General features: G+C 46.0%; 1 protein-coding gene across 7 annotated transcripts in view; it reads right to left on the bottom strand.

Annotated features, from left to right (window-relative positions):
* Positions 1–23,193, bottom strand: part of LOC110533736 (connector enhancer of kinase suppressor of ras 2) — a 52,140-nt gene extending 28,947 nt beyond the window's left edge. For 4 of the 7 annotated variants that reach the window (XM_021618224.2, XM_021618221.2, XM_021618223.2 and 1 more), the window contains exons 1-6: positions 22,677–23,193; positions 16,211–16,374; positions 6,882–7,084; positions 4,515–4,620; positions 3,659–3,700; positions 3,389–3,508 (exon numbers count right to left, since the gene is read on the bottom strand). In XM_021618224.2, coding sequence (XP_021473899.2) covers positions 3,389–3,508; positions 3,659–3,700; positions 4,515–4,620; positions 6,882–7,084; positions 16,211–16,374; positions 22,677–22,740 — 699 coding nt within the window. In that variant the 5' untranslated portion in view covers positions 22,741–23,193. The remainder of the gene's footprint in view (positions 1–3,388; positions 3,509–3,658; positions 3,701–4,514; positions 4,621–6,881; positions 7,085–16,210; positions 16,375–22,676) is intronic. The other 3 variants (XM_021618225.2, XM_021618222.2, XM_021618220.2) reach the window with 1 other exon arrangement.
* Between the last annotated feature and the right edge of the window lie 1,375 nt (positions 23,194–24,568).

Below are 24,568 nucleotides of genomic sequence, written 5' to 3' on the forward strand. Positions count from 1 at the left end.
TTCTTTCATCACATTCCCAGTAGGTCAGACGTTTACATACACTCAATTAGTATTTGGTTGCATTGCCTTTAAATTGTTTAATTTGGGTCAAACGTTTCGGGTAGCCTTCCACAAGCTTCCCACAATAAGTTGGGTGACCCATTCCTCCTGACAGAGCTGCTGTAACTGAATTAGGTTTGTAGGCCTCCTTGCTCGCACACGCTTTTTCAGTTCTGCCCACAAATTTTCTATGGGATTGAGGTCAGGGCTTTGCGATGGCCACCCCAATACCTTGACTTTGTTGTCCTTAAGCCATTTTGCCACAACTTTGGAAGTATTCATGAGGTCATTGTTCATTTGGAAGACCCAACCAAGCTTTAACTTCGTGACTGATGTCTTGAGATGTTGCATCAATATATACACATAATTTTCATTCCTCATGACGCCATCTATTTTGTGAAGTGCACCAGTCCCTCTTGAGGCAAAGCACCCCCACAACATGATGCTGCCACCCCCATGCTTCACGGTTGGGATGGTGTTCTTCAGCTTGCAAGCCTCCCATTTTTCCTCCAAACATAACGATGGTCATTATGGCCAAATAGTTCTATTTTTGTTTCATCAGACCACAGGACATTTCTCCAAAAAGTACAATCAGTTGCAAACCATAGTCTGGCTTTTTTTATGGCAGTTTTGGAGCAGTGGCTTCTTCCTTGCAGGGCGGCCTTTCAGGTTATGTCAGTATAGGACTCGTTTTACTGTGGATATATGTCACGTTCTGACCTTAGTTCTTTTGTTATGTCTTTGTTTTAGTATGGTCAGGGCGTGAGTTGGGTGGGTAGTCTATGTCCATTTTTCTATGTTGCGTTTATGTGTTTGGCCTGGTATGGTTCTCAATCAGAGGCAGGTGTCGTTCGTTGTCTCTGTTTGAGAATCATACTTAGGTAGCCTTTTCCCACCTGTGTTTTGTGGGTGATTGTTTTCTGTTGAGTGTTTGTATCTGCACCAGACAGAACTGTTTTGGTTTTGTTCGTTCACTTTGTTGTTTTTGTTCAGTGTTCTATTACTTTATTAAAAATATGGACACTTACCACGCTGCGCATTGGTCCTCACCTTCTTCCATCGCCAACGGCCGTTACAGAATCACCCACCAAAAAAGGACCAAGCAGCGTGGTATCGGGCAGCAGCAGAAATCTCTGGACTCATGAACATGGGAGGAGATTCTGGACGGAGAAGGACCCTGGGCACAGGCTGGGGAATATCGCCACCCCAAGGCAGAGCTGGAGGCAGTGAAAGCTGAGCGGCGGTGGTATGAGGAGGCAGCACGGCAGCGCGGCTGGGACGAGAGGCATCCCCAAAACTTTCTTGGGGGGGGGCACACGGGGAGTGTGGCTAAGTCAGGTAGGAGACCTGAGCCAACTCCTCGTGCTTACCGTGGAGAGAGGTGGACCGGGCAGGCACCGTGTTATGCCGTGAGGCGCATGGTGTCCCCGGTGCGCAGGCATATCCCGGTGCGTTACATTGCAGCGCCTCGTATCGGCCGAGCCAAGTACCATGAAGCCGGCTCAGCGCATCTGGTCTCCAGTGCGTCTCCTCGGGCCAGGGTACATGGCACCTACTCACGGTGTCCCCGTTCGCCAGCACAGCCCAGTAAGGTCTGTTCCACCTCGCTGCACTGACCTGGCAACGGGGAGTATCCAGCCAGGTAGGGTTGTGCAGGCTCGGTGCTTGAGACCCCCAGTGCGCCTCCACGGCCCGGTCTATCCTGTGCCTCCTCCAAGCATCAGGCCGGTGGCAGCCCCACGCACCAGGCTGTCTCTCCGTGTCCTTCCTCCAGGTGCTCCCTCCTGTCCAGCGCTGCCAGAGTCTCCCGTCTGTCCTGAGCTGCCAGAGTCTCCCGTCTGTCCTGAGCGGCCAGAGTCTCCCGTCCGTCCTGAGCTGCCAGAGTCACCCGTCTGTCCTGAGCTGCCAGAGTCTTGCGTCTGTCCTGAGAGGCCAGAGTCTCCCGTCTGTCCTGAGCGGCCAGAGTCTCCCGTCTGTCCTGAGCGGCCAGAGTCTCCCGTCTGTCCTGGGTGGCCAGAGTCTCCCGTCTGTCCTGAGCGGCCAGAGTCTCCCGTCTGTCCTGAGCGGCCAGAGTCTCCCGTCTGTCCTGAGCTGCCAGAGTCGCCCGTCTGTCCTGAGCTGCCAGAGTCGCCCGTCTGTCCTGAGCTGCCAGAGTCGCCCGTTTGTCATGAGCTGCCAGAGTCGCCCGTCTGTCCTGAGCTGCCAGAGCCGCCCGTCATTCAGGAGCTGCCACAGTCGCCCGTCAGTCAGGAGCTGCCAGAGCCGCCCGTCAGTCAGGAGCTGCCAGAGCCGCCCGCCAGTCAGGAGCTGCCAGAGCCGTCCATCAGTCAGGAGCTGCCAGAGCCCCCCTTCACTCCGGTGCTGCCGGAATCGCCACCGCGGACAGACGCCCACCCAGACCCTCCCCTATAGGTTCAGGTTTTGTGGCCGGAGTCCGCATCTTTGGGGGGGGCCAACGGCCGTTACAATATACATACTTTTGTACCTGTTTCCTCCAGCATCTTCACAAGGTCCTTTGCTGTTGTTCTGGGATTGATTTTCACTTTTCGCACCAAAGTACGTTCATATCTAGGAGACAGAATGCGTCTCCTTCCTGAGCGGTATGAAGGCTGCGTGGTCCCATGGTGTTTATACTTGCGTACTATTGTTTGTACAGATGAAAGAGGTACCTGGTCTACAATTATTTTTCTGAGGTCTTGGCTGATTTCTTTAGATTTTCCCATGACATCAAGCAAAGAGGCACTGGGTATGAAGGTAGGCCTTGAAATACAACCACAAGTACACTTCAAATTGACTCAAATTATGTCAATTAGCCTATCAGAAGCTTCTAAAGCCATGACATCATCTTCTGGAATTTTCCAAGCTGTTTAAAGGCACAGTCAACTTAGTGTATGTAAACTTCTGACCCACTGCAATTGTGATAAGGTGAAGTATAAGTGAAATAATCTGTAAACAATTGTTGTAAAAATTACTTGTGTCATGCACAAAGTAGATGTCCTAACCGACTTGCCAAACTATAGTTTGTTAACAAGAAATGTGTGGAGTGGTTGAAAAAACGAGTTTTAATGACTCCAACTTAAGTGTATGTAAACTTCCGACTTCAACTGTAAGTGCAAGTTAGGGCAAACATGCAGGTTTTAGATAACGGTTTATATCCACATACTGTACTGTACAGTACAAATATACTAAGTAAATACATAGTAGTTACTCTCCAAAATCTATTACCCAGAAGAGTGATCTGTCACCCAGAAGGAGTGCATGTTTTGTAGTTGTGTTAGAGAAAGAGAGAAGGTAAGTAAAAGGTACAAGACCTTTTAGTCTGTACGTCTGAGTATCTGGGGAGTCTTACCAGTCCCTCAGTGGACTTGATGTTGGCCAGCTGAACCACCTCCAAATGGGCTGACTGGGACACCATCGGGTCAGAGGACAGGGAGATGATGTGATCACATACTCCAGATAGAGTCTTACACTGTAGACAGAAAGGATGGAGAGTAGGGAAAGAGAGAAAACAGGGATTTTAGATGGATTAGGGATGAGTCGCCAGACAGTAACTGAGTTATGGGGACTTTAATTATGTTTGGATGCATTGAAAGGAATGGAAATAAGTGGGCCCACTCACCACATGCAGAATCTTATTTTCTGTCTCATACACAGAACAGTCCTGCCAAACAGAGGGAGATGGAGAGGCAGAGATTACCACAGGACAACGTGTCAGAGAAGTGCTTATTCCAGTTATAACAAGGTGGCAATATGAAAAGAACAGAGAAGTTCAGCACTGATGCCCCACTCTCACACAAACACACACAAACAGTCCGCTACGAGTCACTCTGCCTTGTCAGGGGCATGTGTCCCCTCTCTCCACTCCTTCTCTCTCTCTACAGACAATATCTCCTGGCCATCAGATAGACTCCATAGACAGCCACACATGGATGAAACCTCTGCTGCTCTACCTGCTGCTCTTTGTAAACACCTCTGCAGCCTTGGACCAGGCCCTCTTGTAGAGCCTGTACCCGAGCCAATCCCTGCAGGACCAGGCCTGAACTCACCCTCCCTCCCTCCCTGCAGCCCTCCTCCTACAGTACGTTGTCCTGCTCTAGTGAAGACGGATGCCTCTATACAGTCACAGCCTTCCCCTATTTATATCTATTGGAACAGTTCAGTTCTGCTCCCGCAGTAGGAATTAGAGCAACACAGAGAAACCCTTCCACATCCTCCCAGCGTACACACATACTGTATGGTAGGCAGGCAGGCTGTCATGCTCTTTACAAAAGGAAAGGCTCCATTTGAGTAGCCAGAGGCTGTCTTTGCTCAGTTGGCATGATGACACATACAGTTATTTCCAATAGCAGAGCAGAGAACACAGGTCCTGTGTTGACTAACTCCATTTAAAAAGACCTTTGAGACATGTTTGTTACAACAGTGGTTAATGCTAGCTAGTGGTACAGCTGTATATGGGATTGTGTTTGATGGCTTGCCTGCTGTACAATCGTGGTGAGCTCTAGACACAGCTGAATCACATTGTTTCTTGTCATGGAGTAGTCTGCCACTGCTGCGAACGGAGACCTGAAAAAGAAGTAGCACCTGGAATGAACCATTAGATCATTCTTCATTCTGATCCCTTTGAGTGGACAATGCATGTGGGTGAGTATGAAGTGTGTCTCGTGTGCCATATTATATATGACAATGACCGTTATCTATGAAGCCGGTGTTGTTCAGTTCTTCAACTAGAGTGCAAGTCTAGGGAATCAAACTAATAATGCAGCTTTCATACAAGTTTGCCTACTGCATATGATAGTCTTAATACACCCACCCACACGCCGGTCCACACGCACAAACACACACACAGACACACTGTCTGGCAGCAACTCACAGAGGACCTGAGGAGGATACACAGCAGCTCTTAACAGCTCTCATGGCCAACCTCTCAAAAACAACCCTTACATAAAGGCTTTACTCATCCTTTGTTCGTCAGCTGATTGCTCATGGAGATTATGTAAGGACATAGACTTTTGAGTGGTCGAAAACAGACCCTGTCTGTCTGCTACCCAGTGAGCCATCGCTGACCCTTGACCTCTGAATTAATTATGGGTAAATGTTCATATGACACCCTATGGGTCTGGACCAGTGGCGACTCGTCATTTAGGTCAGGTGGGGCAAAAAAAAAAAATGGGGGGCTTGCCTGTTTTGCTTGTTATTTTCGCATTTACATGTCACATATCAGTTTGCAAACAATGTAAATAAACAAAAATGTAACTGAGTTAATAAAGCTGCATACATTTTCTTGAGTAAGGCAGCTCCAAAATGCAGGTGTTTCAGCTTAGCTCAGTGCTTTCTGTGATGGTGGGGGTAGCCAGCATGATTGGCTCAGTTTTCTGTCATTCATGGTACAGTACGTCACCCCCAATTCTATGGTTAGAGCTCGGAAATTTTAGCCCCTTGGTTTCTGCTATAGAGTTATATTAGAAGTGCCCATCCAAGAAGGCAAAAGATCATTGGCCACAGATAGAATGACATCAAATCACGTTATATCTACAATAACTTTGATTGGACTTTCAAAGTCTTAGCTAGCAGTTATTATCATGAATCAAGTCGACAATCTACTGGCAAATTATTTTTAATCCTTGTCATATGAAGAGAAATAATGAAGAGAAATTATAGATAAAACGTATCGATGCTCATCGGCAATTGGAAATAAAGATTACACATCAAGTTGGAAATCGCAAATACAACAATGAGTCTTATGGAAGGAATCAGTGGCTAACTGCAAGCAGTGCGAAGCAATAAGTAACAGCCTGCTATTCAATCGAGTGGCTGTGTGTTTTCTTTTCCGAGTTCCTACCATAAATCCAGAGAATGACAGACTTTGATGACAAAGTTTGATGACAAAACCGCAGCGTCACCTTTATGTTTAAGTGAGCAAATCACAAGCCAAGGTGAGTCCAAAAATGTATTGTATGCTGCTGCATAAATTATGTAATATGCCAGGGAGATATGTATTCTGTAGCTGAGAGAGTAATACTAAATGTATGTTGTGTGGTAAGCTGTTAGTAGCCCATGTGCCTCACCCTAATCATTTGGTCAATTTTCACCAGCGCGGTACTGTAAACACATCGTTCGTGGCCGGTGTGTGCTTGTTTGCCTATCACCTGTTTAAGAGAAATGTATTCATCAAATATTGTAAGAGCTTTCATTGTCTGTTTGTATGTAAGAACGGCCCATGTGCTGAATTCTGTCACTGTACATTTAAAAAATGCTGAACAAATAGTTCAAGTATATTGACTACGTGGCAGCAGGTAGCCTATATAGTTGGGCCAGTAACCAAAAGGTTGCTGGATCGAATCCCCAAGCTGACAAGGTAAAAATCTGTCTTTTTGCCCCTGAGAAAGGCACTTAACCCACTGTTCCCCTGGCACTCAAGACGTGGATGTCGATTAAGGCAGCCCCCCGCACCTCTCTTATTCAGATTTCAGTTGAATGCATTCAGTTGTAGGGGACTGTGTGATTTGAAAAACAACCTTTGAGAGTAGTCTGTGTATGATAGTGTGTCTCTGAGCATGTACAGTGCAGATGCTGTCAAATATGTTATTGCACTTTACAATGAAGTGCAATGGAGCAGAATGTTCTGTTTCCTCTTTTCAAAACTGGTGGAATGTCTTTTCTACCCTGTAGGCACCTGAAACTTACCACAGGTGAGATAAATTACACAGTAAAGAGAATCACTTGCCACCAACAACATTAATTTGACTGATTTACTTGTTTTACTTTGAAGTGAAAAACGATGTATGCGATTACGTGTGTGTGTGTGTGTGTGTGTGTGTACTGTAGCTCTTTGCAAATCTCACCTATCCAGCCATGCCAGCAGGCTCTTGGCTGCAGCGATGAGGTCCACCACAGAGGTGAGAAAGTCGTTGGGCAGCTTGTGGGTGGCGCGGCCGTCATAGTGACCACTGCGACGCCTCCCTGTGATGAAGTTCTGCAGGTTCTTGGCTGAGGCATTCAGCTTGTGGGATAGAGTCTTCAGATTCTCTGTCTCCAGACCGTAGTTCTGAGAGAGCGAGAGAGAGAGAGAGAGAGAGAGAGAGAGAGAGAGAGAGAGAGAGAGAGAGAGAGAGAGAGAGAGAGAGAGAGAGAGAGAGAGAGAGAGAGAGAGAGAGAGAGAGAGAGAGAGAGAGAGAGAGAGAGAGAGGCAGAGAGAGAGAGAGAGAGAGAGAGAGAGAGAGAGAGAGAGAGAGAGAGAGAGAGAGGATTTGGTTGACTCTCGTTGTCATTTATTACCGGGATGTTATTGTAGTTTTATTTGGGATTTTGGATGATTTCTGTTGTTGTATGTCTCTACAGAACCCTCATGAAGAGGGACCGGCCGGGGGAGTGGGCGGCGTTCATACCCTGGGCAGAGATGGCCCAAAACTCCCTCCGCCACTCCTCTACCAACTTCTCCCCCTTCCAGTGCGTACTGGGGTACCAGCCAGTTCTGGCGCCGTGGCATCAGAGCCAGATCGAGGCTCCTGCGGTGGACGACTGGTTTAGGCGCTCGGTGGAGACAAGGGACGCCGCTCATGTGCACCTCCAGAGGGCCGTGAGGCGTCAGAAAGCAAGCGCAGACCGTCACCGCAGTGAGGCCCCGGTGTTAGCACCGGTCTGGCTCTCGACCCAAAACCTGCCGCTGCCCTGCCGGAAGATGGGCCCGCGGTTTGTGGGGCCATTCAAAGTCCTGAGGAGAGTGAACAAGGTTTGTTACAGTTTACAGCTTCCCCCAGATTACCGTATTAACTCCTCGTTCCATGTGTCTCTCCTCAGGCCGTTGGTGGCTGGTCCACTCCAGGAGCCTGAGGTGACCCCGTAGTGCCGGAAGACATGTGTGAACAGGGCCTCTGCAGTCTGTAGGGCCGTAGGGAGACCGGGCAAAGGGAGGATACGGAGGGACTTAGAAAACCGATCCACAACGACCAGGATCATGGTGTTGCCCAGTGAGGGAGGAAGATCCGTCAGGAAGTCCACCGACAGGTGCGACCACAGCCGTTGTGGAATGGGTAGGGGTTGTAACTTCCCTCTGGGCAGGTGCCTAGAGGCCTTGCACTGGGCGCACACCGAGCAGGAGGAAACATAAACCCTCACTTCCTTAGCCAAGGTGGACCACCAGTACTTCCCACAGCGCACTGTCCGACTGATGCCCGAATGACCAGAGGAGGGTGACGTGTGGGCCCAATAGATCAAACAGTCGCGGACAGCAAACGGAACGTACAGACGCCCAGCTGGACACTGGAGGGGAGTGAGCTCTGTACGTAACGCCCACTCGATGTCCGCGTCCAGCTCCCACACTACCGGTGCCACCAGGCAAGAGGCCGAGAGTATGGGAGTGGGATCCCTAGACCGCTCCTCTGTGTCATACATCCGGGACAGTGTGTCTGTCTTAGCGTTCTGGGAACCTGGTCTGCAGGGCAGGGTGAAAACAAAACGGGTAAAGAACATGGCCCACCTTGCCTGGCAAGGGTTCAGTCTCCTCGCCGCCCGGATGCACTCCAGATTGCGGTGGTCCGTCCAGATGAGAAAAGGGTGTTTAGCCCCCTCAAGCCAATGTCTAGACGCCTTCAAAACAAATGGAAAATGAAAAGTGGATCGGCGATGGCTAGAAGGCCGCTGACGTCGACCAGCGTTCCTGCTCGAACAAGGAGAGGGATCTACTCCGGCGGAAGTCGTGACAGTACTAACTTTCCCAAAAGCTGTAAATATACTGTATGACAATGTTGTTTAGATAATCAAGTCAACAGTAATCATAAAGATGCTCCTTAAACTCACCTTCACGTTAACACTGTTCACCCTCATTCAAAGGAAGGGAATGTGGCATAAACACACAATTCACTGTAGCATGTTTCTTTCCATAAAGGCAGAGAAAGTAAGGGATTAAAAGTGTGGTAAATAAAAAGCCAATTGTACTGACAGGGGCTCACAGGGAGTCTAGCCTGCCTGCTTATGCCTGCCTCAATGTGTGACAAACATGCGAGGATCTAACAGAACGAGTGACCCATCAGACCCGTCCCCCATTCCCCCTCCAGCTGTCACCTCGCATGTGTGGGGAAACCAGAATACTCATTACCCGCTACCCACAATGCCCCGCTGCACGTGGGGGCCTGTGGGCGTCTGTCATGAGAGGGTTTCTTGGAGGGGGGCTGGCCGATGAGTAATCATATTTAATACAGTGCCTAACTGTGCCTGACTGACTGACTTAACCAAATCCGAGTTACATAAGGGGCTTAGGGAGTGAAGGCGAGCTTACCCGTACGGCTAGGGAGGATGAGTGGGCTTCAGATAACATCTGTGACCTCTGACTGCTTACTCTCTATCCCCTCCTCTCTCTATACCCTCCTCTCTCTCTCTCCATTCCCTCCCCTCTCTCTATCGCCTCCTCTCTCCCTCTCTTTCTATCCCCTCCTCTCTCTATCTATCCCCTCCTCGCTATATTCCCTCCTCTCTCTCTCTCTCTCTATCTCTCTCTCTCTATCCCCTCCTCTCTCTCTATCCCCTCCTCTCTCCCTCTCTATTCCCTCCTCTCTCTCTCTCTGTATTCCCTCCTCTCTCTCCATTCCCTCCTCTCTCTCTATCCCATCCTCTCCCTCTCTATCCCCTCCCTCTCTCTATCCCCTCCCCTCTCTCTCTCTCTCTCTCTCTCTCTCTCTATTTCCTCCTATCTCTCTATATCCCATCCTCTCTCTCTATCCCCTCCTCGCTCTATTCCCCCTCTCTCTCTCTCTCTCGCTATCCCCTCCTCGCCCTATTCCTCCCCTCTTTCTCTATTCCCTCCTCTCTCTCTCTCTCTCTCTCTCTATCCCCTCCTCTCTCTCCCTCTCTCTAGCCCATCCTCTCTCTCTATCCCTCCTCTCTCTCTCTATCCCGTCCTCTATTTCCCTGTCTATCCCCTCCTCTCTCTCTCTCTCTCTGTATTCCCTCCTCTCTCTATTCCCTCCTCTCTCTCTGTATTCCCTCCTCTCTCTCTATCCCCTCCTCTCTCTCTATCCCATCCTCTCTCTCTCTCTCTCTCTGTATTCCCTCCTCTCTCTATTCCCTCCTCTCTTTCTCTCTCTCTGTATTCCCTCCTCTCTCTCTATCCATTCCTCTCTCTCTCTCTCTCTCTCTCTCTCTCTCTCTCTCTCTCTGTATTCCCTCCTCTCTCTCTATTCCCCTCTCTCTCTATCTCTCTCTCTCTGTCTCTCTATCCCCTCCTCTCTCTCTACCCCCCTCTCTCTATCCCCTCCTCTCTCTCTATCCCATCCTCTCTCTCTCTCTTTCTCTCTCTCTCTCTCTCTCTCTCTGTATTCCCTCCTCTCTCTCTATTCCCTCCTCTCTTTCTCTCTCTCTGTATTCCCTCCTCTCTATCCATTCCTCTCTCTCTCTCTCTCTCTCTCTCTCTCTGTATTCCCTCCTCTCTCTCTATTCCCCTCTCTCTCTATCTCTCTCTCTGTCTCTCTATCCCCTCCTCTCTCTCTACCCCCCCTCTCTCTATCCCCTCCTCTCTCTCTATCCCATCCTCTCTCTCTCTCTCTCTATCTCTCTCTCTCTGTATTCCCTCCTCTCTCTCTATTCCCTCCTCTCTTTCTCTCTCTCTGTATTCCCTCCTCTCTCTCTATCCCATCCTCTCTCTCTCTCTGTATTCCCTCCTCTCTCTCTATTCCCCTCTCTCGCTCTCTCTCTCTCTCTATCTGTCTCTCTATCCCCTCCTCTCTCTATCCCCCCTCTCTCTATCCCCTCCTCTCTATCTCTCTCTCTGTATTCCCTCCTCTCTCTCTATTCCCTCCTATCTTTCTCTCTCTCTGTATTCCCTCCTCTCTCTCTATTCCCCTCTCTCGCTCTCTCTCTCTCTCTATCTGTCTCTCTATCCCCTCCTCTCTCTCTATCCCCCCTCTCTCTATCCCCTCCTCTCTCTCTCTATCTCTCTCTCTGTATTCCCTCCTCTCTCTCTATTCCTCCTATCTTTCTCTCTCTCTGTATTCCCTCCTCTCTCTCTATCCCATCCTCTCTCTCTCTCTCTCTCTCTGTATTCCCTCCTCTCTCTCTATTCCCCTCTCTCTCTATCTCTCTCTCTCTGTCTCTCTATCCCCTCCTCTCTCTCTACCCCCCTCTCTCTATCCCCTCCTCTCTCTCTATCCCATCCTCTCTCTCTCTCTCTCTCTCTCTCTCTCTCTCTCTGTATTCCCTCCTCTCTTTCTCTCTCTCTGTATTCCCTCCTCTCTCTCTATCCATTCCTCTCTCTCTCTCTCTCGCTCTCTCTCTCTCTCTCTCTATCTCTGTATTCCCTCCTCTCTCTCTATTCCCCTCTCTCTCTATCTCTCTCTCTGTCTCTCTATCCCCTCCTCTCTCTCTACCCCCCCTCTCTCTATCCCCACCTCTCTCTCTATCCCATCCTCTCTCTCTCTCTCTCTCTCTCTATCTCTCTCTCTGTATTCCCTCCTCTCTCTCTATTCCCTCCTCTCTTTCTCTCGCTCTGTATTCCCTCCTCTCTCTCTATCCCATTCTCTCTCTCTCTCTCTCTCTGTATTCCCTCCTCTCTCTCTATTCCCCTCTCTCGCTCTCTCTCTCTCTCTCTCTCTCTATCTGTCTCTCTATCCCCTCCTCTCTCTCTATCCCCCTCTCTCTATCCCCTCCTCTCTCTCTCTCTCTCTCTCTCTCTATTCCCTCCTATCTTTCTCTCTCTCTGTATTCCCTCCTCTCTCTCTATGCCATCCTCTCTCTCTCTCTCTCTCTCTCTGTATTCCCTCCTCTCTCTCTATTCCCCTCTCTCTCTCTCTCTCTCTCTCTGTCTCTCTATCCCCTCCTCTCTCTCTATCCCCCCTCTCTCTATCCCCTCCTCTCTCTCTATCCCCTCCTCTCTCCCTCTATATTCCCTCCTCTCTCTCTATCCCTTCATCTCTCTCTCTCTCCTTCCCTCTCACCATCAAACAAAATAATATTTAATTTGTCACATTTTTAGTAAACAACAGGTGTTGACTAAGAGTGAAATACTTATTTACGGGCCCTTCCGAACAATTCAGAGACAAAAAAAATAAATATTATAATAATAATAGAAAATAGAAAAAAAATAACACGAGGAATAACTACACAATGAGTAAAGATCACTTGGCTATATACATGGGGTACCAGTACCGAGTCGATGTCAAGGGGTATGAGGTAATTGAGGTAGATATGTACATATAGGTAGGAATAAAGTGACTAAGCAGCAGGATATACACTGAGCATACCAAACATTAGGAACCTTCCTAATATTGAACTGAATCCCTCTCTTTTTCCCTCAGAAAAGCCTCAATTCATTGGGGCATGGACTCTACAAGGTGTCGAAAGCGTTCCACATGGATGCTGGCCCATGTTGACTCCAATGCTTCTCACACATGTGTCAAGTTGGCTGTATGTCCTTTGGGTGGTGGACCATTCTTCATACACACAGGAAATTGTTGAGTGTAAAAAACACAGCATTGTTGCAATTCTTGACACAAACCGGGGCGCCTGGCACCTACTACAGTACCATATCCCGATCAAAGGCACTTAAATATTTTGTCTTACCCATTCACCCTCTGAATGGCACACATACACAATCCATGTCTCAAGGCTTAAAAATCCTTCTTTAACCTGTCTCCCCCCCTTCATCTACACTGATTGAAGTGGATTTAACAAGTGACATCAATAAGGGATCATAGCTTTCACCTGATTCACCTGGTCAGTCTATGTCATGTTCCTAATGTTTTGTACACTCAGTGCATAATAAACAGTAACAGCAGCGTATGTGATGAGTCAGAAGAGTTTGTGCAAAAAGGGTCAATGCAAATAGCCCGGGTAACTAGAGTTGACTTCGGAAGTTTACATACACTTAGGTTGGAGTCATTAAAACTAGTTTTTCAACCACTCCACACATTTCATGTTAACAAACTATTGTTTTGGCAAGTCTGTTAGGACATCTACAAGTAATTTTTCCAACAATTGTTTACAGACAGATTATTTCACTTATAATTCACTGTATCACAATTCCAGTAGGTCAGAAGTTTACATACACTAAATTGACTGTGCCTTTAAACAGCTTGGAAAATTCCAGAAAATGATGTCATGGCTTTAGAAGGTTCTGATAGGCTAATTGACATAATTTGAGTCAATTGAAGGTGTACCTGTGGATGTATTTCAAGGCCTACCTTCATACCCAGTGCCTCTTTGCTTGATGTCATGGGAAAATCTAAAGAAATCAGCCACGACCTCAGAAAATAAATTGTAGACCTCCACAAGTCTGGTTCATCCTTGGGAGCAATTTCCAAATGCCTGAAGGTACCACATTCATCTGTACAAACAATAGTAAGCAAGTATAAACACCATGGGACCACGCAGTCATCATACCACTCAGTAAGGAGACGCATTCTGTCTCCTAGAGATGAATGTACTTTGGTGCGAAAAGTGCAAATCAATCCCAGAGCAAAGGACCTTGTGAAAATGCTGGAGGAAACAGGTACAAAAGTATCTATATCCACAGTAAAACGAGTCCTATACTGTATCAGCATAACCTGCAGGAGGGACTGGTGCACTTCACAAAATAGATGGCATCATGAGGCAGGGAAATTATGTGGATATATTAAAGCAACATCTCAAGACATCAGTCAAGAAGTTAAAGCTTGGTGACAAATGGGTCTTCCAAGTGGACAATGACCACAAGCATAGTTCCAAAGTTGTGGCAAAATTGCTTAAGGACAACAAAGTCAAGGTATTGGAGTGGCCTTCACAATGCCCTATAGAAAATCTGTGGGCAGAACTGAAAGAGCAAGTGCGAGCAAGGAGGCCTACAAACCTGACTCAGTGACACCAGCTCTGTCAGGAGGAATGGGCCAAAATTCACCCAACTTATTGTGGGAAGCTTGTGGAAGGCTACCCGAAACGTTTGACCCAAGTTAAACAATTTAACGGAAATGCAACCAAATACTAATTGAGTGTATGTAAACTTCTAACCCACTCATTCTTAAAATAAAGTGGTGATCCTAACTGACCTAAGACAGGGCATTTTAACTAGGATTAAAAGTCAGGAATTGTGAAAAACTGAGTTTAAATGTATTTGGCTCAGGTGTATGTAAACTTCCGACTTCAACTGTATTTGTTATCTATTTAACTAACTATTTAGCAGTCGTATGGCTTGGGAGTAGAAGCTGTTCAGGGTCCTGTTAGTTCCAGATTTGGTGCATCTGTACCGCTTGCCATATGGTAGTAGAGAGAACAGTCTATGAGACAGCCTACAGGGAGTTCAGAGACCTGGCAGTGTGGTGTCAGGACAACAACCTCTCCCACAACATCAGCAAGACAAAGGAGCTGATGGTGGACTACAGGAAACAGAGAACCGAACACGCCCTCATGCACATTGATGGGGCTGTAGTGGAGCAGGTTGAGAGCTTCAAGTTCCTCTGTGTCCACATCACTAAGGAATTATCATGGTCCACTCACCAACACAGTCGTGAAGAGGGCATGACAATGCCTCATCCCCATCAGGAGGCTGAAAAGATTCAGCATGGGCCCTCAGATCCTCAAAAAGTTCTACAACTGCACCATTTAAACCATATACAACTGCTTCTTGACTGGCTGCATCACTGCTTGGTATGGCAACTGCTTGGCATCCGAATGCAAGGCGCTACAGAGGGCAGTGTGTATGGCCCACTACATTACTAGGGCCGAGCTCCCTGCCACCCAGGATCTCTGTTCAAGGCCGTGTCAGAGGAAGGCCCTAAAAATTGTCAAAGACTCCAGCCACCCAAGTCATAGACTGTTCTCTCTACTACCGCTTGGCAAATGGTACCAAGTCACCAAGTCTGGAACCAACAGGAACCTGAACAGCTTCTGCCCCCAAGCCATAAGGCTGCTAAATAGTTAGTTAAATAGATATCCCACCTCACTCGTTTCCCTTTATTCCCATCAATCTCACCCACTCAATCTTTACTCGGATCCTCTCTCTTCTCTCTCATCCTCTATCTCCCCCTCTTTCTCTATATCCATTATCTTCTGTTGGTCATCGTTCTTTATCGTCCATGTGTCACACCCACCCAAACCACCCTAGAAGCTGGTGTGATTGTGTTGTGTGTTTGGGGTGGTGTGATTGTGTCTGTACAGTATGTGTGGGGTGGCAGAGAGAATGGAAAATTAGTCCAGGGGATTATCAGAGATTATCAATGTTTATTTTCTGTGAGTAACTATCCCTCCGGCATACAGGTGGAACAAGGGAAATTAACTGACAAACAGGGCAATTACCTGATCTGCACAACACTTGTCAGCCTAAAACAGATATTAGCCAACTGTGAATATGTCAACAACTAATTATCAATAATCAGAAAGAAAATCCAACCTAAAGGGAATATTGAATGATAGAATGTCCTAAAATGGACACAGATGTCAGACAAACAAAACATACAAGATGGAACAAGAGTCTGAAATGCTGTCAGCACAGAAATGCTTTAACATATCACAGCACTTCAATCCTAAACTGTAAAGACTCTTACAGTTGAGCCCTACGCCAGCTGCCTGTCTGACCTCTCCAGAAAGGGGTCTTCACTATGGCCAAAAAATAAGGGGTTGGTTTCCCGGACACAGATTAAGCCTAGACCTAGAGTTTTTGAGTTGGTCTAAGGATGGTTCTCTGACTTCCTGACTTGATTCACACTCTTTGGTGGGTTCATCAGTCCTCAATGATTCTCAACTCCTAATATTGAGCAAATTACAATCACTGGAGTATCTGACATAGACTTTGAAAAAGCCCCCACGAATAGGCTACCAGTGTGGCAAATGCTACTGGTTGGTGGTAAGCTTTCTTGACTTGGTAAATCATTTTTGCAAAAACATGGCTAACCTTTGTTTAACCAGTTAAACAGCTGCTATTTTTTAGCTGCTATTTTCGAACTTTCTAGCTAATAGGCAGGGATGGAGGACTCACCAGGGCACAGAGTAGGTAAACTTCATCTTCCAATAATAATGTGGGGAGGTCAAAATAGTGAAAAACGATCTACCATATCTATTAATAAAAAAAAAAAAAATGTTGATTACTTCACCTTGCCATTATCATTCACCTGATGATAAGACAAGATATGAAAAAAAAAGTTTGGTAACAACAGGTTGAAGACCTGCTCTGGAGGGGAATGAAATGACTGAGTGAAAGGGATGGAGGACTCACCAGGGCACAGAGTAGGTCCACAACCTCCAGGATGAGCTCCTGGTGTCCGATGCGGGTGACCCCCAGCTCCTCCAGCTCCTGGTGGGTGATACGAAGCAGCTGGTCTCCTCCCACCTTCTCTCTCTCAAACGTCTTAATGTACTGCAGCAGACAGTCATCCAGCCCTGGAGGGAGAGGAGGAAATTACACGGTGAAAAGTCTCATTGCATAGGGATGTGTTCAGGTAAACAGATGTGTATTGGCTTACTCCTCTCTGCTGCTATCTGATACTGCTTTATACAAGTATTGATGCATGTATAATTGAGAAATAGCATATTTAGCATATTGTTTTGAGAGACAACATAATATCATTTAAGTAACAGTAATCTTGGTATCAACTCCATCTATCCAGATTACTACCAAGACCAATGCAGGCAGTGTGTTTCAAATGTAAGCTCCAACAACCTCAGTCCCTCAAAGGCATCACTCTAAATATTGTGTGTGAAGATGTTATGTTATCTGGTCGGGGCAGTGTGAAGAAACTTTCTCTTGTCAGCTCTGCAGTCCTGAGGGGTTTACAGTGACTCTATCGCTCCACCTTGTCTCTCCCCCCCCCCCCCCCCCCCCCCCCCACTCTCTCTTTCTATCACTGACTGTGTGTGTGTTTGTGTCTCTCATTTCTGGGCTTTGAAACTGCAGCCTGTGAGTGTGTGCCAGTGCTTGGTTTAACGAAAATGGACAAACAGAGATCTCAGAGATGAACATAGTGCCTTTCTGGGCATCGCTGAACAGATATACACACACAGACTCACCAAGCTTTAATCAACCACGTCACACAGACCTCCACACATGTCCAACAAATTACAGTGGTATGTACAACCCACAAACAACCAACCCTTTCCACATACCATTACATACAACCGTCCTACTATTATTGTGTAGTTCTTTCCACACAAAGAACTACACAAAAAGTATCATTACTTTATTAAGATCATGACACATTCAAACACTCTCACATTTACTGCACACTTACAGCCCACTCATAACCAACAGTTGGCACAGGTCATTCATGAGTAAACATTTAGCCCCACACTAAACCCACTTGAAACACAGTACCATCCTTCCATCCTTCCCTCCTTCCGTCCTTCCCTCCCCAGTTTGAACAGAGGAGCTGTTCAAACTGATCCTCCTATCCCACTGGCATGCAAACACAGCGATAGCACCATCTCTGTCATTATCTCTGAAAGCTTTCATTCACAGCTGTACAAACGCTATCTGTCACTGTCTCAATCTGGACTCAACACTCACGCAGACACAAACATTCGCTCCAGCACTGACACACACTGCTGTCTCACACACACTGCTGTCTCACACACACACACACACACACACACATCATGGATCTCATCTCAAGGACCGTTGCCTCAAATAGGGGCAGACCTACTTGGCAGAGCTTGATGTTGTCATGGAAACGCCCCCCCCCCCCCCCCCCCCCCCCCCGCTCTTCATGGATGGTGACATTGTCCTCACATTGGCTACCGAAAGATACCGATATACATATAAACACACACACACACACGTAAACACACACACACACGTAAACACACATATACATGTTTAAACACACATATACAATGTTCCTCATCTCTCTCAGTCTCAGTGTTTCTCAATCTCTCCTTCATCCACTCTCATCCCACACTCCCTCTCCCACACTCTTTCTCTCCTTTCTCCTCCCTCGGTCAGCCTCCCACAAAGAAGGCTGTGGAGCCCTCATCTCCTCCTTTTGATTCAATCTCAGTGTGTTCTCTGGCCTGGACCTAATGAAGCATTCGGCTCAAGTTCAGCTGGCAGAGAAATTGTGGAGAAGCAGAAAGAGGAGAGTTCCATGGCTTTGCATACAATTTAAGGGCTTAAAAAATCAGCCTCTTTACCCAGTTAATCAAGAAGCATTTGTCAATGAAGAAAACCCCATGTTGCTATAGAAACCATGCAGTGGGGTTTGGAGTAGTGGCTCCTGCAAGACAACAATCCAACAATACTGTAACTAAACATGTAAGTGAAAAGGTAGAGAGAAAGAAAAGACCCTTCTAACATCTTCCCACCAAAACAAGCAGGGACATTGTCTAAAGTATGAATGCTGTGCCTCGCCAGATAACAGCGCTATCTCCCTGCATAAACACAGTAATCTGTTCTAAAGGACAAATACGTACTTGTCCTTTAAACACCTATATTACACCTCAATTCAGAGATGGGCTTTGTCATTCTAAATGGGCAGAGCAACCCTTCTATAACAAACTAGCCTTGCTTTACCCCACATTGCATAGAGCCTTCCCCCCACTTTGCAGAGAAATTCCCCGTTAATCAACTGGCCTGGCCTCCCTAAACAAACAGAGCTATTCTTTGTGATGAGACCAATGGATGAGACAGACAGCCACCCTGACTGGGAAGAGCACACAGAGAGACACAGAGAGAGATGAGATGAGAGATCTGATTAAGAGACTATTAATTTGCTAGCAATTGAGGCTGCGGTGAGTAAGTTGTGTTTAGTGCTGTGATACATTATTGTGTTGGCTTTGTAGGGGAGGGGCACTATGCTAATCTACATCATTTATCAATGTCAAGAGACATGGGCAGGGTGCCAGCCAGTCAGATCAAAACACACACACACACACACACACACTCAAAGTGTAAGACGATAAACACACTTTAACCAGAGAAACATGCAGTAAATGTGTACACACATACTCTATAGTCTATACATACACTCACTTACCCAACATATGGCACACAATAATATTCAATAAATAAAGAATGTCGCCCACTCCATGTATAAACCAGCAATGTGATGGGTATTTACCAACGTTTCGGCATCACTGTGCCTTCCTCAGGGCCAGTGTGACTTCTCTTTATTTGGATAGTTTAAAGTTTATTCGCCGTTAGTCAGCACCTCCACACAAACACATTTTTCAGGGTGTGCGCCAGCTCATGTTTTTTAATCACATAATAATATTCAAACATCAAATGCATGCAATGTTATCCAACACAAGTGAGGAAATGTGTCTAATTTTCGACATGATTCTGCTAGGGCAGTGCATTACAGCTTAGCTAGCTTGACAATCATCTCAGTAATTGCCTTTAGCACAAATGTATGGCAGGTGTTTGTGTGAAAATAACACATTTAAGATAAAAAATATATATTTTTATAAAACCCTTAGCTGGAACATTAGCCAAGTATTTGCAGCTTTCTAAAACAGGGGCTGGAACCGGTTCAGGGAACGGAATCGAAAACTGGAAAAGACCAAACATTTTCAAGGAACAAAAGTTATCCATACTGTTCTAGAACAGAAACATTATTTTAAAAGCATGGGAACCGGTTAATAACATTATTTTACATTCCAGGCATTTTTCAGTGGTATCTTGCACCATAGGCTACACTTGTCTGTCCATCACGCATGTAATCAACTAGCTTGCCTGCTCTATCTGCACTGATTGGTGAAGTCATTTAATGAGCTAATTGTAATATATATATATATTTCACAGGTTAAAAAAGGAACAGAAAGGAACGATATAAACCGGTACTTTTTGAAGGTTAAAACCGGTTCAGAACTTTATTTGCTGGTCGGAAGAGTGGAACGAAACAAAACAAAACAAAAAACAAAACAATAGCGGTTCTGTTCAGAACGTTCCAACCCCTGGTTTAAAATGCAATACATGGGTAAATAAATGATATGTGCACAATGCACAGTTCACCCTTCATTTCAAATAAGTGGAGGGGTTTCTCAGTGGAGAGGTCTTTGTAGGTGCTGAGAGAGTAGAGAGCTTGGACAGTGCCAGGAGGATGCAGAGAGTGGCATTATGGGAAGGTCACTGGGTGCTCCTATTTGGCCTCAGGTGACATCACTGAGCCCTATGCTAATAATGGAACCTCTGAATGGTAATGATGAGGTGGAGATGCTGTGGGCCCTTGCGACGGGGAGTATATGAATGGATACGAGACAAGATTACACAAACTCCATTTCCTTTCCTTTGTGACTGTGGCATCTTCCTACATCCCTCACTTCACATCCCCATTACTAGACTCTGGGCCTATAACTTGTCTCAGCTCCACTCATCAGATGTGGCTGGGCCACTGTAGGGCCCGCTCTCTGAGATCCACGCTCAGTTTCTTCCAGACATCATCTCCTCTCCTTCTCTTGCAATATGCAATATAATAATCTCTCCATCAGCTCTGAATATCATCATTATTGTCCTTTTACTGTCTCTTCTGCCATTTCCTCTTTCTCTTCTCTCCATCAGCTCTGAATATCATCATTATTGTCCTTTTACTGTCTCTTCTGCCATTTCCTCTTTCTCTTCCATTACATCCCTCTAATCCTCCTGTTCCTCTTGTCTTTCCAGGCAAAAAAACACACACACACACGCACACACACACACACACGCCACCTCAAATAGATGTTTTTCACCTCTTCTTCCAATATGAATTGTATGAACTACTGACTCCAGTTTAGAATTAAGTGGAGTGGTAACACTTAATACACTTCTCAGACGTGTTTAGATAATGTAGGCCAAAAGGCATGCATATTCAGGGGGAGGGGGGGGGGGTCATGCATATTCATTTGAGAGAGGGTATGTTTTCTGTCCATTCTATGTTATTGTTTACATTAATTGTGCGTTACTGTAATGTGTTTTGTGTGTATCACATGCCTGTGTATGTCTGTTTTCATATATGTCGTCATTACTGTGTAATGTGTTGTTTGTCTCTGCTGAGCAGAGTACTCATGTGGAGGATTCTAACCTCGCAGTGATGCTCCAACCACTTGTTAATTTACTTATTCACGCCTCCACTGCCTGAAAACACACTCACTCAAAGATTCAGTCAATCTCCAAACGTACACAACAGCTCAGCTGGCTGACTGAGACAGGCACACTAGTGCCTGACTGCTGGGATCAGACACAAAGTAGTTCATGAGTTCAGTACAAGAGAACATAGTAGTCAAGGCGTCAGTGTGTGTGTGTGTGTGTGTGTGTGTGTGTGTGTGTGTGTGTGTGTGTGTGTGTGTGTGTGTGTGTGTGCGTGCGTGTGTGTTTTTTTGCCTGGAAAGACAAGAGGAACAGGAGGATTAGAGGGATGTAATGGAAGAGAAAGAGGAAATGGCAGAAGAGACAGTAAAAGGACAATAATGATGATATTCAGAGCTGATGGAGAGAAGAGAAAGAGATTACATATTGGAAGAGATGGAGACCCACCGGGCACAGAAGTCAATTCAACATCTATTCCACAATGGTACAACTTAATTTTATTGAAATGACGTGGAAACAACGTTGATTCAACCAGTGTGTGCCCAGTGGGAAGGTGATGTTGACTGAAAGAAATTGAGCTTGGATCTCAGAGAGCTGGCCCAGCCACAGGTTCTGGGCCCAGGGGAGCCTAGTGAGTGTTAAAGATAGGCTTACCAACTGCAGTTACCGCAGGCCACAGTGGCTCAAAAGCACATATGGCACTACCACCATCAGGTTAAGCATCTCTCCAAAGCAACATGGGCCTACTGCCAACCTACTTGCCTCACACACAATACACCTCTCATATGAATCACCCGAAGTAGCACCACATCCATCTTATCTTCTTCATCTAAGATGAAGCTATTACTGCATTATTACCACCACCTGTGTTGCAGATCTGAAATAGTATTTTTGGATGTAGTTAATAAATAATGGATGTATTTGGTATATGCACTAGATCCACTCCAGAGTGATGATGTAATAGCTATTAGTAATATATTCTCTAGAGTCCATCTTTGACTTTCACTTAGATGGGACTCAGAGAATCAAACAACTATCTCAGCTCCACATCCACAGAAATGAAATACATTAGTGTCTCTCTTCTAGACATTTCGGTTTGTTCCATTAATTATATTCTGCATATTCAGAAACATCAACTGCTTCACTTCAAATACCTACAGGTTTTTACTGTAAATACTTTTATCCCTTCAGTGTCATTCATCCCAATGCCTTCATTTCAGTGGATCATTTCTCCCATAATGCCAATATTCAGACCGATCTGAAATGCTATTTAAAAGGCAAAGACTGCCTCCACACAGAACTCTTTCAATTACCAATAAACCAACTCATCCACCAGTGCTTTGACATTTTCTCGGGTCCAAGTCTATATCACTGCCAATTCCACAGCCCACATTTCAATTGAAATTTGAATTCCATTGGTGGTATAGAGAGCCCATTATAGTAAATAATATAATATAATAGATTATCAATTTGTTGCCATTATAATTTAATACATTATTTCTGAGGTCCAGCAGGTGTTTTTGTTTCCCCTAGTCGCCAATGATGGCACTAGCCTCGCACTGTTAATTGATCAGTGTTAGGCGCATTTGGTGCCGTTATACTTGAGTCCAGAGAATATATATTTCCCAGCATTTTGTGTGCAGGTTGATTGGCAACATCTAATGCACATCTTGAAACCGTGGCGTACCTTTCATCCAGTCCACCACTTGACTCGAACTCCACTTGCTCACAGGCTCCATGACCAGAGCCATTGTAGAAGTTTTTCGGGTCTCGCCTGACAAAATAAACGCTCCAACAAGCCCAAAATTCTCAAATGTTTGTTTCTGTAATCCGTTTTCCTGTTTTATAACAACGACGAAGGAGGTCCAACGGATCTGAGACTACGTTATTTTCTGGGTGGCTTGATTCGAGTCGGATAGAGTTATACACATTCCTCTGCGGTCGGTGTTTGTTGTGTTGTGCGCTCGAATAGCTCCCTTGTTTGTCATTAATGCCAGGCGGCTGCACGATTCTGGTGGCACCGTCCGCGACCCTCTCGCCAATTCATCTCATACTACCCTAAAGAGAAGGCATGTAGTGGCGTCTGTGGGTTTATTTCCCAATCGCACCGTGCGGTCCACGCATTCTCCTTCTAGACTGCTACCACCCCATCTGAGTCACACAAGCGCTTGCAAGCTCCCTCTCCCTCTCCCCCTCCCCCTCGCCAGACGTACGTCCACTGTATCTCCCTCCTCTTTCTCTCCCTCTCGCCCATGTTTCCCTCGCGTCTTTGTCGTTGCTCACGCCTCCATCATGCAAGCAAGCGCTGCCTAATGGAAACGACACTCGTAACTGAAGCGAGGATACTGTAATATCTCCTTCTCTTATTCTAATCTTCTGGGAAGCAAGATTTAGGCATTCAGTAAAACATTAATTGATCTGGTTAATTAACATTATGAAAGAGAAGAACGAGCCTATAACAATGTATTTTTATTTGAAATAACAGATAATCAATTTAATAGCACAAGATGTATAATAATATGGTATACTTGCACTTATGAGTTTTTATTGAAAGCTTCTGATAAAAGCCTATTAATTATTAATGGGGCAATCAGCAATTGCTGCTACATTCATTTTTGGACTTAGGTAGGGTATAGGTTACCCTATTATAAGATAATAATGAACGTATGGGCGTTTATTTTAATTGATTATTAACATGAACTAATTGTCCTTGCTTAAAGAGAAAATCTGTAATTGATACATTGATTTTTAGACTTAAAACGAATGATACAATAAATTACCAAATGTATGTGGACACCTGCTCACCAAACATCTTATTCCAAAATCATGGGCATTAATATGGAGTTAACCCCCCCCCCCCCCCCCCCCACCCTCCACTCTTCTGGGAAGGCTTTCCACTAGATGTTGGAACATTGCTGCGGGAACTTGCTTCCATTCAGCCACAAGAGCATTAGTAAGGTCGGGCACTGATGTTGGGCGATTAGGCCTGGCTCGCAGTCGGCGTTCCAGTTCATCCCAAAAGTGTTCGATGAGGTTGAGGTCAGGGATCTGTGCAGGACAGTCAAGTTCTTCCACAGTGTCTTGACAAACCATTTCTGTATGGACCTCACTTTGTGCATGGGGGAAACAGGAAAGAGCCTTTCCCAAACTGTTACCACATAGTTGGAAGCACAGAAATAGTCTAGAATCTCATTGTGTGCTGTAGCGTTAAGATTTCCCTTCACTGGAACTAATGAAAAACAGCCCAGACCATTATTTCTCCTCCACCAAACTTTACAGTCAGCACTATGCACTCGGGCAGGTAGCGTTCTCCGGGCATCCGCCAAACACAGATTTGTCCGGCGGACTTCCAAACTGTGAAGCATGATTCATCACTACAGAGAATGCGTTTCCATTGCTCCAGAGTCCAATGGCGGCGAGCTTTACACCACTCCAGCCGATACTTGGTATTGCGCATGGTGATTTTAGGCTTGTGTACGGCTGCTCGGCCATGGTAACCTATTTCATGATGCTCCCGAAGAACAGTTCTCGTGCTAACGTTGCTTCCAGAGGTAGTTTGGAACTTGGCGGTGAGTGTTG

Source organism: Oncorhynchus mykiss, chromosome 10, assembly GCF_013265735.2.
Source record: "Oncorhynchus mykiss isolate Arlee chromosome 10, USDA_OmykA_1.1, whole genome shotgun sequence".
In the NCBI taxonomy this organism is placed as follows: domain Eukaryota; kingdom Metazoa; phylum Chordata; class Actinopteri; order Salmoniformes; family Salmonidae; genus Oncorhynchus; species Oncorhynchus mykiss.